Here is an 18074-nt window from a genome sequence, read left to right as displayed (position 1 = left end):
AACTGTCTTGATAAATTCTCACTATTACCCTCCCAGAACAATAACAGTGCAACAGCATCCATAAATAAAAGCAAATGGAGGAGAGAGCTTTGATCCACCATTACAGTGTCTCTTTGTGGAGCAGATCCCATAACATGGTGTGGGATGGTACCCCTTGATTCCTCCAGCCTTGTTCCCTTGCACACAGCTCTGTCCCTGCATGATATGCCCCTGCCCTAACGAGGAGTTAAAATATTTTATGGCTGAGCTTTGTTGGTTTTTTTCTTTCAGGGATATGAGGTTTTTCTGAGGAAAATCATCTCAGCTTTTTGTATTTCCCAGTGAAGTCGAGGTATTGATGTGCTCATTTTCCTCTCTTCATAGAAACATTTTTAAGTACCATCTGATTAAATTAACTTGGATTGGAGAAGCGTGGTATAGCAAAGGCTCTCCTTGAGGAGAAAATACAGCTTTAATAACTAGGGATCTAGCTTTATTGGCTAGTAAATTTGAGAATGTAACACTGAGCATGCCCAAGCTTTTTTTTTTTTCCACTGAGCATCTCTTTGTACTTAAAGGCATCTGTTCTGTCGGTTTATGCACTGTTAACTAACTGCAAACCTCTTTAACAGCTCCTCTACATTGCTGGAAAATCCTGAGGCAGGACAAGGGCAAGAACGGCTGTCATGCCTGATGAGTGATGTTGTAAATGGAGTGAGAAAGGCCCTTGAAGGGGAAGCCGTCAAAGCTGACCTAGTGGGAAAAGAGCGTAGGGACATGTTTCCTCTAGAAGCATGCCAAGAGAGCCAGGCTTCGATGCATATGCGGCTCTTTCCAGTTTTGGGAAGGTGCAAAGTGATGCACTGTGGAAGGAATGGCTCCAAAATCATTAATTACAGGCTGCCCTTCTGGTGCACCTTATGACCAAGTTACTGCTAAGAGTAAGGTTTTGCCAGGGCTCAAGCTCACTTTGTGCAGATTTCCAGTGTGGAGTAGATGCTTGGGAAGACTGTGAGCAACAAAAGACTGTGAAATACATAGCTTACAGTGACTAAAAAAGTACAAAAATATTTTTTAGGCATGATGAGGGGATAGTAGATTTTCCTGTCCTCTCCTGCTCTTACCCTGAATTCCAGTGAAGTGAGTGATTGCACTGTAATTTTGAAATGGGAAACACTTCTGCCAGCTGTGAAGCAGAACGATGGGCTTTAATTAGATTAGAGGAACAAGAAAATGCAATTGAACAAATAGGTTTTCAACAAAGAGAAAGAAACACCATGGTAGCTAAAGGGGGTAGGTGTTAGCTGGCTGGTACCATCCGAATCCATCCTGGTTCAGATGACTGAACTAGAGGATTTCTACAGGGAAAACATCACTAATCATAACAAAATGGGCTCATCAGCTGCATCTTCTTGAGTAACAGGGTAACCTGATCATATCTTCGGAGAGGAAAATCTGTTATCTCTGGTTGGCCTCACTTAATCTTTGCTTTTTGCCTCTTCAGGTTGAGGATGTTTGGGACCCGTCTGGTGGAAGCGGCCATGTCGCGAGTAACTCCGACACACGCCTCCCCTGGGAGGAGCTTCCCTCTGCTGAGCCTTGTCCTGGTGCTGCTCCTCCATGCAGGGGCCACGCGTGCCGAGAGCCCCAGTGAACTGCCCGCCAACGACACCGAGGAGTGCGCTGGCTCCTACATCTGCAAGAAGGGAGTGATTTTACCAATATGGGAACCCCAGGACCCCTCGTTTGGGGACAAAATCGCTCGGGCGACGGTGTACTTTGTAGCCATGGTGTACATGTTCCTGGGAGTGTCCATCATAGCCGACCGCTTCATGTCCTCCATCGAAGTCATTACGTCCCAAGAGCGGGAAATAACCATCAAGAAGCCCAACGGCGAGACCAGCAAAACCACCGTGAGGATCTGGAACGAGACTGTTTCCAACCTCACGCTCATGGCCTTGGGCTCGTCTGCTCCGGAGATCCTCCTATCTGTCATCGAGGTGTGCGGCCACGGCTTCACGGCGGGGGACCTGGGGCCGAGCACGATTGTGGGGAGTGCTGCCTTCAACATGTTTGTCATCATTGCAATCTGTGTGTACGTGGTGCCAGATGGAGAGATAAGGAAGATCAAGCACTTGCGAGTGTTTTTTGTTACAGCGGCCTGGAGCATCTTTGCCTACACTTGGCTTTACATTATTTTATCTGTGTCTTCTCCTGGGATTGTGGAGGTTTGGGAAGGCTTGCTCACCTTCTTCTTCTTCCCCATCTGCGTGGTGTTTGCCTGGATAGCTGACAGGAGGCTTTTATTTTACAAGTACGTCTACAAGAAATACCGAGCTGGCAAGCAGAGAGGCATGATCATTGAGCACGAGGGTGACCGGCCCTCCTCCAAGGCCGACATCGAGATGGACGGAAAGGTTGCTAATTCTCACGTGGAGAACTTTTTGGACGGGACACTGGTGTTGGAGGTGGACGAGAAAGACCAGGATGACGAGGAAGCCAGGAGGGAAATGGCTCGGATCCTGAAGGAGCTGAAACAAAAGCACCCAGACAAGGAAATTGAGCAGCTCATAGAGCTGGCCAACTACCAGGTCCTGAGCCAGCAGCAGAAGAGCAGGGCCTTCTACCGCATCCAGGCCACCCGGCTCATGACCGGCGCCGGCAACATCCTGAAGAGACACGCCGCAGACCAGGCCCGCAAGGCCGTCAGCATGCACGAGGTCAACAGCGAAGTGACCGAAAACGATCCCATCAGCAAGCTCTACTTCGAGCAGGGCACCTACCAGTGCCTGGAGAACTGCGGCACCGTGGCCCTGACCATTGTCCGCCGGGGAGGAGACCTGACCAACACGGTGTACGTCGATTTCCGGACAGAGGACGGCACGGCCAACGCCGGCTCTGACTATGAGTTCACTGAGGGGACAGTGGTCTTCAAGCCTGGAGAGACCCAGAAGGAAATCCGCGTTGGCATCATCGACGACGACATATTTGAGGAGGATGAGAACTTCCTGGTCCACCTCAGCAATGTCCGTGTGAGCACCGAGGCCTCAGATGAGGGCGTTCTTGAGGCCAGCCGTGTCTCAACACTCGCCTGCTTGGGATCACCGTCTACTGCCACCGTCACCATTTTTGACGATGACCACGCCGGCATCTTCACCTTCGAGGAGCCAGTAACACACATCAGTGAAAGCGTAGGAACCATGGAAGTGAAAGTGTTGCGAACCTCTGGAGCACGAGGAAATGTTATTGTGCCCTACAAAACCATTGAAGGCACGGCCAAAGGTGGAGGGGAGGACTTTGAAGACACCTGCGGGGAGCTGGAGTTCCAGAACGATGAGATAGTGTAAGTCAAGGTTTTATTTGTTTCTTACCGTTTCTGTTTCTCCTGAAATGAAATGCACTTTGCTCCCAGAGCTGCACTGGAGGTGTTTGGGTGCCAGTGCATTGCAATAAGCCATGAGTGGCCTCAGGTGCTGTGGGGAGCCTGAAACACTGCTGTGTCCCTGCCTTGCCAGCAGACTGGAGAGTGATACCTGGTCAGGGGCACTGCAGCCTTCCAGCAGCAGGGAGATGGAGCTGATCTAGGAGCCGTACCCATGCACTGAGCAGATCTCTACAGCCTCTGCTGCATCTTCTGCTGCTCTGCGGTAGAGCAGAGAACAAACCTGAGGTGGCTGTGACCACCCAGGCACGAGGGCCTGAACTGCAGAGGCCTTGAACTGAGTGTGTGAATTGTGGTACCTGCTTCCTGTTTCCTGTTGAGGCTCAGATCCTCCAGTACTGGGTCACAGCCATCCTACTGATGCTCTGCTCAGGGCTTTGGTGAAGGTTGCTTCACCTCTTCCTGTTCTCAAGGGTGCAGGCCTGGGTCACTGTCCAATACACGTCTTGAAGAAGTGCTGTCATGCAGGGAAGCCTCATGGTTAGGATGGAACCACAACCACATTTGGCTCCTTACGAGTAAAAAACGGAGGCTGAAAGCTGTTGGAGGCTACTCCTGAGTGTTGCTATTTGCATGGTGGGGAAATTATTAGTGCTGTAGCCTTATTACATTATGTGGAGAACATAAATTTGCTCAGTAAATCATGGTAGAAAGCATCTATCCTTGGGTATGTCATGAAGACATTTCCTTGCCCAGCTGGTGCTCTGGGAGGAGTAAGGGTTGGGAGCTCTGTTTTTCCAGCCTGAGGCTCTTCCTACAGTGAATTCTGTAGGAACCCAACAGGGACTAAGGTCTGTAGCACAAAAACACTGCATAGAACTGAAAGAAGTAACTGGTAAAGGGCACAGCTGTGTAAAGGGAGAGCAAAATTTTGGCTTGGGTGTTATTTATTGTGCTGCTGGTCTCCCAGGAGCTGAAACAAACCATGATGAGTGCCCACAGTGGTCCTTGTGTTCTGTCACCTGTACTTGCTGTGTCTGGGTAGGGAGAATGAAACTTCTTCATAAAACTTCTTGAAGTAGATGGCAGGGGGAAAAAAAAGGTGATTTGTAGTTCTCAGGCAGGATTTATACCAGTTGGGATTTGGACTTCCCAGGAAAAACTGAGCAAAAAGTTCACAGCTCTATGATGTTGCAGCTCTGGAGGCTACAACAAACGTGTTGCTCACACAAGGGTCAAGAGCACATGGCTCCTGACTGCTGAGTGATAAATGCAATAGAGAGGAATGCAGTTATTTGAGGTTTTTTTTATCATTTTGGGAGAAGCAGGGAGTTGTCTGCAGAGATGCAATGAACTAGGCTATAAGGATATCTCCCAAAGGCTCTTTGCTTTTTGTCCAGGTCACTCAGCACTACCAGAACTGGGCTAGTGGCAGTTAGCCTTTGCCATTTGTTCCCGGCTCCCACGGGATGTGACATGTTTACATGGCAGACCAAGTACACAGCCACAGGCTCTGTAACAGCACTCAGAGGGGCTTGGAATATGCCTTGCCTTGGATCCAGCACTGTGGCCAGGATCTCTGTGCTGTCCTTCATCCAAGACCTGTGTCTGTGCTGCCCCTTGGTGCTTGGGCTGTGATGAGGTGAGGTGTTCTCCCCAGCACTGCTGTGCCTGGTGTGCCCTTCCCTCCTCTGAGCTGCTCACTGCTGACTTTTGCCAGCAGCCCAGAAACCAAGGGGTGTGCTGGAAGCCAGCTGACCACATCCTGTGGGATCTGTGCTGGTGTGCCCTCACCAGGGCTGCAAGCCTCCTCCTTCCTCTTCTTACCAGCTGCCAGAATGTGCACAGCCAGCAAGAAACAGGGGAAAGGAGCTTTCTCAGAAACCCAAGCCTGCCATTGTATCTCTATTGTCTTTAAAGTGTCCCTCCCAGGAATCACAGTGAGTGATGGTACCTCAGAAGTGTAAGGAGGTGGTGACTGCAGGGACAGATGTTGACCAAGGGGCTCTCTCCATTCACGTGGGAGAGGACACTGGCAGAATGAAACCAATGGTACACATTCCAATCTATCCATGGGCTGAAAGGCAGTATTAATCTAAAGCTCAGCTTTAAAGTAAAGCTCAGCTGCCACAGTCCATGCTGAGGTGCTGGGTGGTACAATCTGACTGGCAGGTTTCCTGCCAGGTCCATGCTTTGCCTGAACACGAGTTTAGGACAACACAGAGGCAGAGGGCTCCTGATGCTGAGCTGCTGTTACAGGCATGCTCCCTTGGAAGAATTTGCTCCAATAAATATATACTAGCACAATATGTGGATTATGGAGCTGAAGACTTTTTGCTCTGTCATTGCTTGATAGTGCTGTACTTCAGTTAAGCTGCGGTTAAGTGGAATGGTGCAATTCCCTAGCATACTGAATTCAATAAAGTTCTAAAATTCTAGGTTTTCTCATGCTCTGATGGCCAAGAGATGTCTTTGCTGCCCTTTCTAAAGGTCTTTAGTGCCTCTTCAGTTCTGCCATTCAAGTCTGAATGAATCAGCTTGATAAAAGTGAGTAAGATGTGTTTTTCTGGGGCAGTACTAACAAAGGTAGGGCAGTACAGGGAGACGTGAAGATGAAAGAAAAGCATGCACAAGCCTCTATTATTAGAGGGCTGGCTTGCTGGTAAGTCCCAGTAAAATTAGAAAGCGCTGGGAGGGCCCTGATCTTCTGGAGACCTTCCTCTGGTTCCCAAAAGGCCTAATTACGTAACATGTTGTTTGTTTGCAGTGTCCAGAGACTTTCCCATTTTGCAATCTGTTGATGTCCCCCCTTCCCAGAATACACAAAATAGCAGTTGAACTGCTGAAGCCTTGCTGCTCCTGTGCATTTAATCAAACATCTCATTCTGATGCTACCAAAAAAAGATGTGTAGTGGAGAAGACGTTGGTCCTCCTGTGGAACATTTAACTCAGCACTGCCTCTTGGAGTGGTGCTTTTCTGCTCCTCATTCCTGGAGCACAGCTTGTGTGTTCAATGGATGCATGTTAGGTGAAATAAGCAGCTTTTAGATGGGGTTTGCATGGCACATTGCTCCAAGCTTCGTGGGGAAAGGTGTCTGGCTGGGGTCTCAGCAATGTCACGCTCAGTGATGCTGCACAGGTACCTTGGGCTCTGAGATATCAGTGTGGGTGCTGTGATTTAAAGTGTAAGAGAGCCTTCCCTCTGAGCCCAACCTCAACAAGGTGGTTCCAGCCTTGTCTTGCATCTCCATTAATGATGGAAGCTTTCTGCAGGAGAACATGGAGAAGATGTGCACTTGTAGCCCTTCCTGCCCCCCAGCTACTACAGCTATTGTGATCATAGAAGAGGTCACTGGTTCATCCAGGCAGTGTATTTTTATCTGCTGACTGAATGCTAAATAATTCAAAAGAAGTCCAGCTTCCTATATTAGAGGAGGAAGCAAGCTTTCCCTCAGCTGATATCCCATCAGCTCTTCTCCTTTCTGTCTCATCATCAGGAGGAGCACTTCTTCCAGATGTGACTGCAAAGCCCTTTGAAAACAGTGTGTTCTTTCATGTTCAAAAAGCACAGTTTTTCTAGGGATAACATTGCAACTAGAGATCTGTTACAATCTGCACTCCGGATGTCTGCACACACACCCCAAAAGAAAAGATTTTACTGCATTAAAATCAGTGAGGAGGATGGTACATATGGACAACCAATTAAACTCATATTTCACCTATGCAGTCACACCTGTAAATGCTTGGAAAATCTTATGTCAAATGGTCTTGCCGTTCATAATATGCAGTTTAGTTGTTTTCATAAAACATGCCCGCTGCAGATTTAGGAAATGACACTCTTTGCCCACTGAATTTTACTTGTCCAAGTCAGTTTTGGCATTTCTCTGGAAGCATAAATTTAGGAGCTGAATACTAAAAGAGACACAAACCATCAGCTACATTCTCTGATTTTTTTTTTTGGGAAAGTGTCCTCAGAAACCACATAGGCTCCTTCCCAAGAGCCCTTTAAAAATGTCAGTGTCAATAAATAGAGATGGTGGCAGGAGGGGAACCAAGTGGTACTGCTTTTTTAAGTGCCACTTTTATTTTCTTCTCCAAAAAGAAGTTGGTCAGGTATTTCTAAAGAAACAGCAAAAATAATATCCTGACTCAGCCCTGGAACCCCTCTATATCAGTTTTTCATCTGTAGCCTGCAGCTTCAGAGGAAAAAAGTAAAGCCTCCAGCATGAGCAGTCTTGCAATAGGATGCAGTTGAAGAGCAGAATGTCTTCTGATGTGGCAGAGAGAATGCTGTAAACCAGGCTGGAAGGGAAGCAAAGAAACATTCCCTTTTTCAGGTTTCACTGTTGAGCACATTCTCTTCCTCTTTGTGGTCCCGCTCTGTTCCTCTGGGCCAGTGTGCATCCCCTGACTCACCAGCCCCAGCCTGCACAGAGTTAATGTCTGGCAGCACACTGTGAGGTATCAAAGGAGACCAAACAAAGATTAAACTCTTGCTTGGCCTGCTTCCAGGGCCCAGCATGGGCTTTACAGAGTATTCTCCCCTCACCACTGGAAGTCTTGCCTGGCCTAGTGGGGATTTGCAGGCAGTATATATATGGCCAGCTGGATCTAGGCCTTGGATCCTTGCTCCAGTGAGATTTGCAGGCAGTACAGGTATGGCCAGCTGGATCTAGGCCTTGGATCCTTGCTCCAGTGGGATTTGCAGGCAGTACAGATATGGCCAGCTTGGATCCTTGGCAGAAGCACCTAGTTTTCCTGGCCCATCCAGTACAGATCCCTCTTGGGGAGCTGGCCCTGGCCAAGGCCCACAACAGGGGTCTGGGCAGGTTTGTTGCACCATGCTGGGACATGGATAGGGCCTGTTTCCCTTTTGAGGAGGAGAAGTTCTCTGGGCCTGAAATGTGTAATTTCTTTGTTTCCTGAAGTCCAAAAGCTGGTTGTTGCCTCTTCAGAGGGGAAGATACAGCTCTAACAGGGTCAGCTGTCATTTCTTTTTCTCCTCTTCATTCAAACAATGTTTGGTCTTTCCTGAACAGTCTTAAAATATTGACCTTAATATCTCCCAGGCATGGGCATCTCTCTTAAAGTGCTGTGCTCCTGCCTCAGCTGCGTGGTCAACCACATCTCTGTTAGGAGACAGCAAGGGAATAAAGCCGCGGGATGTCCGCAGACCTTCCCCTCTGTGCTGTGCCCAGGACATGGCAGGTGCTGAAAAACTCATTCCCAAGTGCCATGTCAGGTCTCAAGCCCCTGAAGGACAAACTCACAGCTGTGTCTCCAAGTGTCCCATTACTTCTTTTGCTCCCCAGGATGAAGCCACTGTGGGCGCTCCTGTGGCACTCACCGTGGTGGTATGGGACAAGTCCTGCCCCTGGCTCCCTCAGGGAGGGTACAGAGCACGGGATGCAGCCTGTGCTGTTTGCCCAAATAAGTCAGGAAATCCAGGAACTTGATTGCATGATGTCCCCTGTGGAGGGGATTAGGCAGTGAAGTCGTGTTATTGGACAAAGCAAGTTGTGCCAGCACATCGCTGGGGGTGAGTGGCGGGGGGAGAAGGGTGAGGACAGGAGTTAGCTGAGGAACTGACACAGTTTTTGTCCTTGAAAAACCAATGTTTCCTTATTTGTAATGAACTGTTGTTGGCAATTTACTGCTGCCAGCTGCATCTCTGTGGTTGATTAAGGGAGCTTGGATCTTAAATATGTAATAACTCCCTGAAAGCCATTGAGAGGTAGTTATTAGCTTCATCAAGGCCTGTGCACACATCCGCTGCGCTCCCTTATGAAAAGGCTACCTATTAAATGCATTGTAGTGATTCACAAAATGCAGGATCTAGTCTTGTTTTAAGAAGTTAAAAAAACAGCCCTAGCAAAGCTTGTTGGCGCAGGGAAGTTCTCTCAGAGTGAAGCACTGCTCCACAGCTCCCTGATGGGGAGACAAGAATAGGAGGTAGGAGGAGTCCTATTCCTTTTTGCAGCCCCTTCTCTCCCTGGCCTGTGCTTGAGCACCGCTGGGAGCAGCATTGGCACCAGCAGGTTTTTACAAGAGAACAGGCATCTATCCCTCTCCCAGCTGTGCACACGAGATCCATGGCTGTGGCAAGCCCTTGAGCAGGGAGAGGTAATTCATTGTTGCACAGGATCCCAATGGAACTGGAGTTCAAGTTGGGCATTTGTCTTGGGAGTAGACTTCTCTCCTGTGACACTTTGCCCTTGGGTTTGAACTCAGAGGATGGCACTCGGTATTCTTCCAGCAGCAGGGCTGAATCCGTGGGCTCAGAATGAGAGTGACAGGACAAAAGGCAGACAGCTGACCACGGCCAGCATCCAAGCATCTGTACAGATGGGCAGAGAAACATCTGCTGCCATCCAAAGCCAGAGAGGAGAAGCTGGACCTGGCAGAGTGAGTCAGAAGCAGCCCCTCCTCGGAAGGAGAGTCTGAGCCAGGAGGCAGCATCCCTCATGCTACAGGCGAGTGAGTGTGATCAGCCAGCTCTCTGCTCTCAGGGGGATGTGATGCTGCCCTGCCCTTGTCAGATGCAGTCTTCCATGTCTGGAGCTGGTTTCTGTGTCTCCACTGGCTCTGCTCACACCAGGGACAAAATCATGTGTCCACTAGCAAGGACATACACATCACTGCCATGCAAGGGGAAAGTCGCCTATCCTGTCCCTTGTCTCTGCTCCTTCCCCTGTTCTCCAGCACCACAGGGGAACTGTTTTAGCTTAACCTTCACAGTCTGGTCTTGCTGACCCACCTGTGTTTTCCCAGTACTCTTGGATGAGGAGCTTTGGTTAGCAGCCTCTCACAGCCACAGTGTTTGCCATGGTGTATGCATTGTCTCTCTGCACTGGTACTATGGGGTATGTGTTCCTCTTTGCAGTTCTGAGCATGGCTGGAGTTAGGGTCAGTCCTCTCCAAGTCATAAATGCCACTTAGCCTGAGGACATCTTGGGAGATATCAAAAACTCTACTAATAAAGTTTCTGACAATGACATTAGAAGCACTGTGCTGGTTTCCAAGAATGGCAATGCTGGATCCTGGGTGACAACAAACAGTAACAGCATTCTCTGTTTTAAAAATATCTTAGTGTAAGAGAGAAAATATTCCCACTGCTGTGTAAGTAAGAGGGTGACCAGCATGAGCCTCCTCTGCCCAGTCCCTATATGGTTCCATTTCCATAATGTCTGGACTGCTTCCTACACAATCAAAGTAACAATCAAATGTGTCTGGCAGTGAGAAACAGAGCAATAACAAAGAACGGGGGGCATGGCTGGATCCCTGTCAGCTGGGTGCTGGAAGGAGAGACATGGAACTGATGACATATGCCTGCCCCTCCAGAGCAAAGTCCTTTCCAGAGAAAGGTCCCCTGAGTGCAGATGGCTGGGGGCAGGGATGGGGCACAGCTGAGTGGAGTCCAGTGCAGAGACACTACCTTTGGAGTTTTCCAAGGAATGGTTTAAATTCTATGGCATTGTTATCAGGAACCTTCTTTTGAGGGCTTGAGTGGATCCTCTGGTTATTTGCTCCCATTAAAACACTGATGTGTGCTAGTCACACACTGTGCTATTTTAGGGCCATGCAGTATGGCTCTAATTCAACCACAAGCCCAGCACACCCTGCAGGAGACCCTTGTCCCAAGGGCCAGATGCACTGTCACCAGGTGGCAAAGCTGTTGTCTCGTTGGCTGGGACATAAGAAGGACATGAAGACAAAAAGGGATTGATTTGCTCAGAGTTCTTTTCCAAACTTGGTTGCTTGCTTCCTAGTAAGAAACCCATTTTGATATGGGTGCTTGCGTGCTCCCGGTTTAATTTGTCAGTACACGTGATCCTAAAGAGCAAAATAGCTACACGTGGGTTTTTGCAAACAATTTGGAGTAGAAATCTATGGATCCATGAGCAGCCCCCAAAACTGCCAAGCAGGCTCTCAGCATCCCCCTGCCTGGCTCTCTCCCTGGTGCTTGCCCTCCCATCTCTGTACTGCTCATGTGGCCGTGGCTGTGCCACCTCTGCCCCAAAACCTCCCCCGTGCATCCCGAGCAGCAGCCTTGTGGCAGATGCCTTATTCTGGCACGCCTTTGGATCAGGGCAGGCAGCAGATGAGTTCTCCTGGCATGCCTTAGGAGCAGGGCAGGCAGCACTCCTGTCCGGAGCCTGTGGACACTGTGCTCCCAGGATCTGTGTGTCTGTCCTCGGCCACAGCCGCGCTCGGCCCTCGGCGGTGCCGCCGTGCTCACGCTGCACCGCCCTCACTGAAATTCACAGCCCTGTCGCAGCGGGTAAGACAGGAAAAAAGCCAGTTCTGCAGGGAGTCTGGAATGAATTGAGCTGCAGAGAGCAGGGGAGAGACGCCCTGGTTTCATTGAGAAGAGGAGGATTGATCTGAAACAAAACCTGTTACTTTGGCTCAGGCAGGTAGGGAGCAGGTTTTACCTGCACAGGAGCCAAGTGCTCGCTTGGTTCAGTAGATTTCCATTCACACTTTAGGTTCGGTTATTGAAATTTATCTTCCTCCTTAGTGACTGGGTATGTGACAGGACCTAGGGGAATAAGATATCACCCATACACAGGGCAAAAATAATGTAAACATAGTCAGTATCAATGCCCCAGGCACACATCACCCTGGGAATAAGGAGGGAAGTGTAGCAGGAGATTTACCCGACTCATGAGCTCTCTGGTGACCTGGAACTCAGAAAGACTCGTACAAAAATCTGAAAATGGGTCAGTTTAGTAGGGAGGAGAGTTTAGTAACAGAGAAGTGTGGGAGGGTTGGGTCAGAATCAGGCAGAGCATGAACTGGACAAGAATTAGATGGGAAGGAGATATTCTGGACATTCATGCCTTAGCAATGCAGAGGGAAAAGGGGAAGGGAGCTGAACAACAGCTTCTGCTAAGAAGCAGGTCCCTCTGTGATGTCTGTGATCATGAGGCCTGAGGTGTAGGACAGAGATGACACAGTCTGCCTGTCCCCAGAACGGGAGACACAGAAATCTGGCCTTGTGCTGTAAGAGGAGTGCTTGGGGGGCTCTTAGCAGTCCCTCTGGAAGGTTTCCTGGCCAATAGGTGACATGTGCAGGCAAGCTCAGAAGCTGCCTTCAAAAGCAGCTGAGCCAGATTAGGTCTGCTTTTGTACCTAAAAGAGCCTAGAATAAATCAACACGTTATTTGTAAGTACCTCAAAGATAACAAGGAGATGAATAACAGCCAGCATATATTTGTCAAGAACAAATCTTATCAAGCCAACCTAATTTCCTTTTATGCCAGCCTTTTGGGTAAAGGAGAAGCAGTGTTGTCATATCACTGAGCTTCAGAAGGGCTTTTAATGTTGTCTTGTTTAGCACTGTCATAAGCAAGCCCTGGCTAAATGGGCCACTGGGGTGAAGGGGGCTAATCTGTCTGGAAAGAGAAATGTGTCACTGGATGGGGGTGAAAAGGTGTTCAGTAGGTGCTTGTCTTGAAATGGAGCTTGTTGGGCATGGGAAAGAGAAAATTGGTGTTTTAGCCTGCAGCTAGAATAGTCTGAAAGTGTTATCATAGGTAGGATGGGGCTTTACAGAGTTATGATTTAGCCTGAACAGAAGAGCAAGACACTGTAAAGTGCTTGTGTAAGAACAGTCATAAACACAAATTCAAGTGGGAGGGTAACAACCAAGTCAGGAGGTGCCATTATGACCTGGCAGCCACATCTGAGCTCAGAACACTGTGCTCTTGCAATGAATGAGACAGGTGATGTATCCTGAAGATGTTCAAGCTGAGGGCAACCATCCTCGTGGCTCCCTCCTGGGGGAGTGGGTGGACTCTGTCAACAGCAGAAGACAGCTTAGAAAGCACTGCCCAAAAACTGACTGAAGGTATCAGGTGTTTTGTCTCTTTCAATGCCCCTTGGGTCAGATGAGGCCTTGGGAACTCCTCCTCTCCTCTTGCTATGTGGTAGCCAGGCAAAAGTGCTCCTCATGTGAGCTGCACTTCAGCCAGGCGGCCCCTGGTCCTGCAGGGTCTTCTGCCACAAACCTGTGATGGGCTAACATGCAAAACAACCTACAGATGGAGCAGAAAGACCACAGACACACATGGCACAGCTTCCCTGTGGCCACCCATTCTGTGTCCCTTGCTCTCAAGGGATACCTGGGGCAGGGGCAGTGCTGCTGTCTGTCTCCTTTGCTAATAATTAGATGCAATCCAAGGTTCCCTGCAGGAGAGCCCTGTCCCCGTGGGGGAAGCAGCAAGGCTGCACACATTAAGGAAGCTAATTAGAGGAGAAGAGAGCATTGGCACTGAAACCCCAACAGTAAACTTTGAAATCTAGATAAGGGAGCAGTATTTAATTATATACAATTAAAACACCGTATCTCAGCCCCCTGAGAGCTGGCAGTCCTGGAAAGCCCTCCCAGAGGTGCCACTGAACAGATCTGAAGGCAGAGGTAGGCTAGGGGCTGTGCTTATCAGACTTTACCTGGGAAACACACCTGAAGAGAAGAACTAGGAAAATTCCCTTGGATCACCACCTCCTTATTGCTGCATGATGTCCTCCCTCTCCTAGAGCAGGTAATGGGAACCCAATTCTTGGGAACAGAAAGGGAGGTTGCTCTGCTCTTACATGCAGCTGAGCAAGGCCAGTGCCGGCACTTACACAAGGAAAGGCAAACCTGAGAATGCAGGGGAAGTCAGAGAGGGTTGTAAATACCTGAGAAACAACCTTTGTGCCCTTTTCTCCCATTGTGCAGGAGAAAAAATCTCCTGCCCCTGTGCCTTCCAGCCAGGGGTATCCTAGAATCTCCAGGGACACCATGCCAATGTTCCCTTTTGCTCCACAAATCCTGCAAAGTTATCTAGGTTATTTTCCTACGAGTTTATTCTAGCCACTAAAGCAGCCAGTTTGCTGCTCCTTTGCTGCATCCCATATACAGTCCCTGACTTCTGATCCTTTCACCTGTCCACTTCAAGCCAGGAGGGCAGTTTGCTTTCCTTGCAGAGTGGTTTCCCTGCCTTGTGCCCAAACATTCCCTGTCAGCTGAGGCAGCTGAAAGCTCCATGACTGCAGCAGCAGCTCTCATCCCATGGCTGCTGCTGGGTGTTAATGCAGAATCACGACGAGGGAAAGCTTGGATGGATTCATGTCATCTGACAGATTAGAACTGCAGAACCAGCCTCAAGTTATCCAAAATTCCTCTTCCTCAGCAACTTCAAACCCTTAAGGAAGGCTTTTAGTTCAGCCTTGGCTGCCGAAGGAAGTGGTTCCTGTTTTAATTTGTAAATATAAAGTGCCAGAGGGCTTCTGCCTTCTGAAGGCAGCAGCTTTGAAAAGCATGGGTGAAAGCCTAGGGCTCCTTTTCCTGCATCCTTGACGCCTGTTCTTGTTGAGGAGCACACCTAGGGCAGGTCTCTTGTTGTGCAGCTGCAGTGGGAGCTGCAGGTTGTGCCCGGGGTGGAGGAAAGAACTGGAACTTCAGGCAAGGGGCCGTGACCTGGCACCAACCCTGTGTCTGACAGAGGGGACAGGGACCTGCAGCACTGCCTGGGGCTGGCCAGTCCCCTGGAGACTCTACAGAACCCAAATAAACAAGCAGGAGACCCCAAACAGATATCAAGTGTAAGGGGCATAGAGAGCAAGAGGGGAATGGGGGCACAGACTGTAAGGGTGCACAAGTCTAGGGATCCCTTCACTGACCCTGGAGCATCAGCTCAGGCTGTTGCTGTGTGACTGCACCTCCATTAAATGAAAAGAACCAGACATGTGCAGGAAACCTGGGACTGAGACAGTGAGAGAATCTGACTGTGTGAGTGGGGTGAGGTGGGAGCCAAGCTGGGTTCACTGGAGCCTCCTGCTGCCAAGGGGCTTTGGTCCCAGCAGGGGAAGCCTTGGGTGGTGCAGCTGTGACTCCCAGAGTGGCTCCTGAATGGTCAGACAGCAGAGATTCCTCAGCAATCTCTTGCCTGGCCTTTGTCCCCACATTCTGCCCACAAAGAGCCTTGCTCCTTTCAATGTGCAAAGCCCATGAGTCACATCTGTGATGTTGTCACAAACAGCCTCCATCCCTGGTGATACAGCTGCTTAAAATGTTACAAGACCCAAAAGTGATGCCTGTGCCATTGAGGCTCATTTTATTTGTCTGAGCCTTTCTGGTGATGTTTTCCTCTGCTGTGCCAAGAGCTAAAAACCTCAGGGCATCCTTCACTCGTTGTGTTTTAGGTGAAAATTGAATTTGTTGTTGAATCCCAGGGCTCCAAGAGCCGTGGTCATAAGAAAAATGCTGGCTAATATGTAGTGTGCCCTGTCTGGTCCTTGGTGTGCCAGGGAAGAAGCTGCCATGCTTTGGGAGAAGAATTGCTCTGTGTTGCCAGTCCTCTAGAGCTGGAAGGAAAGGTGGAAAGCTTAAGTTGCTTCTCAGTTCAAGCATTCCTGCATTAGTATGAATGAGCATGTTGGTGTCTTGCAAATACACAAACAGATTTCCACAAAACACTTGCTAATGAAGCAAACCAGCAGTCTGTCCTTTCAGTGATTTGTGGGGAGTCGGTAAAAGACTCAACCTGGGGAGCTCATTACCCTGCTGAAGGAGTGCATTTTGAGGGGAGATGCTGGGAAGCTGTTAGCTGCCAGCTGTGAGCAAGGCCAGAGGCTTGGCAGTGCTGGGAGGAAGCCTGGGAGAGGAGATGCCCATTGCCTTTGTGGGCATGGGCACGGGGCTAGCTCACAATGAGAATAACTTCTCTTTCTGTGGTTGTGGGACACAAGAGGGACTGATTTCCTCCCCCAATCACTGTAATCTCAGGGCCAGGCACACTGATACTGTGCTGGGGTTTCTGGTGTGAAATGGAGAAAAGCAGAGTCAGCACCTGCAACAAGGGAGAGCCACAGCAACCTGCTTAACCACACACATGGTATAAACCAGAGGCCTTCTGAAAACACAGCCACACTCCCAGGGCTTGAAAAACAGGCACTTAATCCTATAAATCCTATATATCAGAGAGAGTGTGGCACTGCTCAGCCAGTGCTCTGCCTCACGGGCACAGTTCATTTGTCACCTGCAGCTACTGCACAGCTCAGCCAGATAATCCACACCATTGCCTTTCCTCTGGGCGGGAGTGGATGGGCTCAGCCACCTCCAAAAGGGATGCAAATACCTCGAGGTGCACGAGTACCTGAGGGCTGCGCCTGCCCATGCCTCAGCAGTTGGGTGGGTGAAAGGATAACCAGGGAAACGCAGCTGGGGGGATGAGGTGGGCTAAGGCAAAATATGAATAACTGGAAAAGGAGTGGAAGGAAAAAGTGAAAGAGGAGCCAAAATCACAATGGTTTTTATGAATGCCTCCTCTTAGCTGCTGCTGAGCAGTTGAGAGCTGCAAGGTGCTTCGCTCCCCTCAGAACCCCCTGTCCCATCAAACCTTAGGGCAAGGTTGTGCTGCTCACGTTGGCAACAGGTACTTTGAAAAAGCTGTCAAGTGTCATGTTCAGTGTGTTTGCAGGGAGAACCCTGGCTTGGCACTAGGCATCAAAGGTAAAAGCAATGAGGAAAAGAGAGTACTTCTAGCCTTGCCAAGAAAAATCACTTGTCTGGGAAAGGAAGAACTAAATTGATCTGAATTTTCCTGCTATTCATCAGCGTTTTGGTGCCAACGCAGTGCATGTGAGAGAGGAAGGAAAAAGGATAAGATGAAGAGCTCCATTTTTAATATTGTGTTAATCTCTTCCCTCCCAGCTAGAGCAGAGGTTTAAAATACCTTTCCTGTACGTGAAGGAAAATGTACTGATCTGTGTGAATGTTATTGTTTAGGGAAGGAAGATTTACCTTTCGGGAAATCTGCAACCTGGATAAACCAATTTGGAAGTCTAAAGAAATTAATTGTAGTTTGAGATTGTCAGATTTATTTTTTTTAGTTATTTCTTCCTTCAGAGAAGATTAATTTTGCACTTTGACCCAAACTTTCCTTCACTGACTTGGGAAACTGAAGCAGGGGGATACATTTCAGGACAAGTGTTTTGGGAAACCCTGCTAAGAGCAACTGCGACAGAAGGTGAAGCAACAACACTTCAGCACCTCAGCTTCTCTGTGAAAGCCCATACATTGGGAAGGTATAGATTGTCAGGCAGCTTGTGCAACAGCTCTTTGCAAGTAAGGATTTGCTTGTAGCACCCCAGTTATGTGGTGGGAAATCCTGCAAAGGAGCAGGTGGAAGTGGCAGAGCCACGTGCCAGTTTTGGACCTGGAGATCAACGTGACAGTGACCTCCTGCAACCCTCATGGGGAAGCAGTGCCTGCCCTCCAGCCCTGCCTGGGTGCAGGCACTTTGATTTGTGGCATAAGTTTTATTCATTTATTTCTTTCTGAGCTGAGGCTCATGGACTAATTAGAGGAGAGCTGGTGAGCTCAGCTAACGCATTTGAACGCTGGTAGCTTTAGGCTTGCATTTGGGTCATTAAAAATGAAGTAAAATGATGTTCTCTTTGCACCAGCTATTGTGAGCAGGGGCCTTGGTTTGGCAGCAGTTATCTCCCCAACACCACTGCACTAATGACTGCCAGCACAGAAAGAGCAGCGTGTCATTAACGCAACAGGGCGGTGGGAATCTGCTGCAGGCAAAGCAGGATCTGGGACAGAGCAGTTTATGTCACACCTGTAACAAAGCTGGCACCAACAGGCTGAGTTTAAACCCTTGGGAGGCTGGAAGGCACCATAAGGGGAGGCCCTTCCCTCGGGGCCATGCTCCCA

General features: G+C 49.1%; 1 protein-coding gene across 1 annotated transcript in view; it reads left to right on the top strand.

The window, feature by feature from the left end:
* LOC128946602 (sodium/calcium exchanger 1) overlaps positions 1-18074 on the top strand; it is a 103518-nt gene that overhangs the window by 8314 nt on the left and 77130 nt on the right. The window contains exon 2 of the mRNA XM_054290504.1: positions 1484-3322. Within this exon, the coding sequence (XP_054146479.1) occupies positions 1491-3322 (1832 nt within the window). The 5' untranslated portion in view covers positions 1484-1490. The remainder of the gene's footprint in view (positions 1-1483; positions 3323-18074) is intronic.

Source organism: Melozone crissalis, unplaced genomic scaffold (assembly GCF_028551555.1).
Source record: "Melozone crissalis strain CALT ecotype California unplaced genomic scaffold, PUWL_Pcris_2 ptg000081l_1, whole genome shotgun sequence".
NCBI classification, from domain to species: Eukaryota; Metazoa; Chordata; class Aves; order Passeriformes; family Passerellidae; genus Melozone; species Melozone crissalis.
Note: the sequence above shows the minus strand (reverse complement) of the source record. Positions and strands in the feature narration are given on the sequence as shown.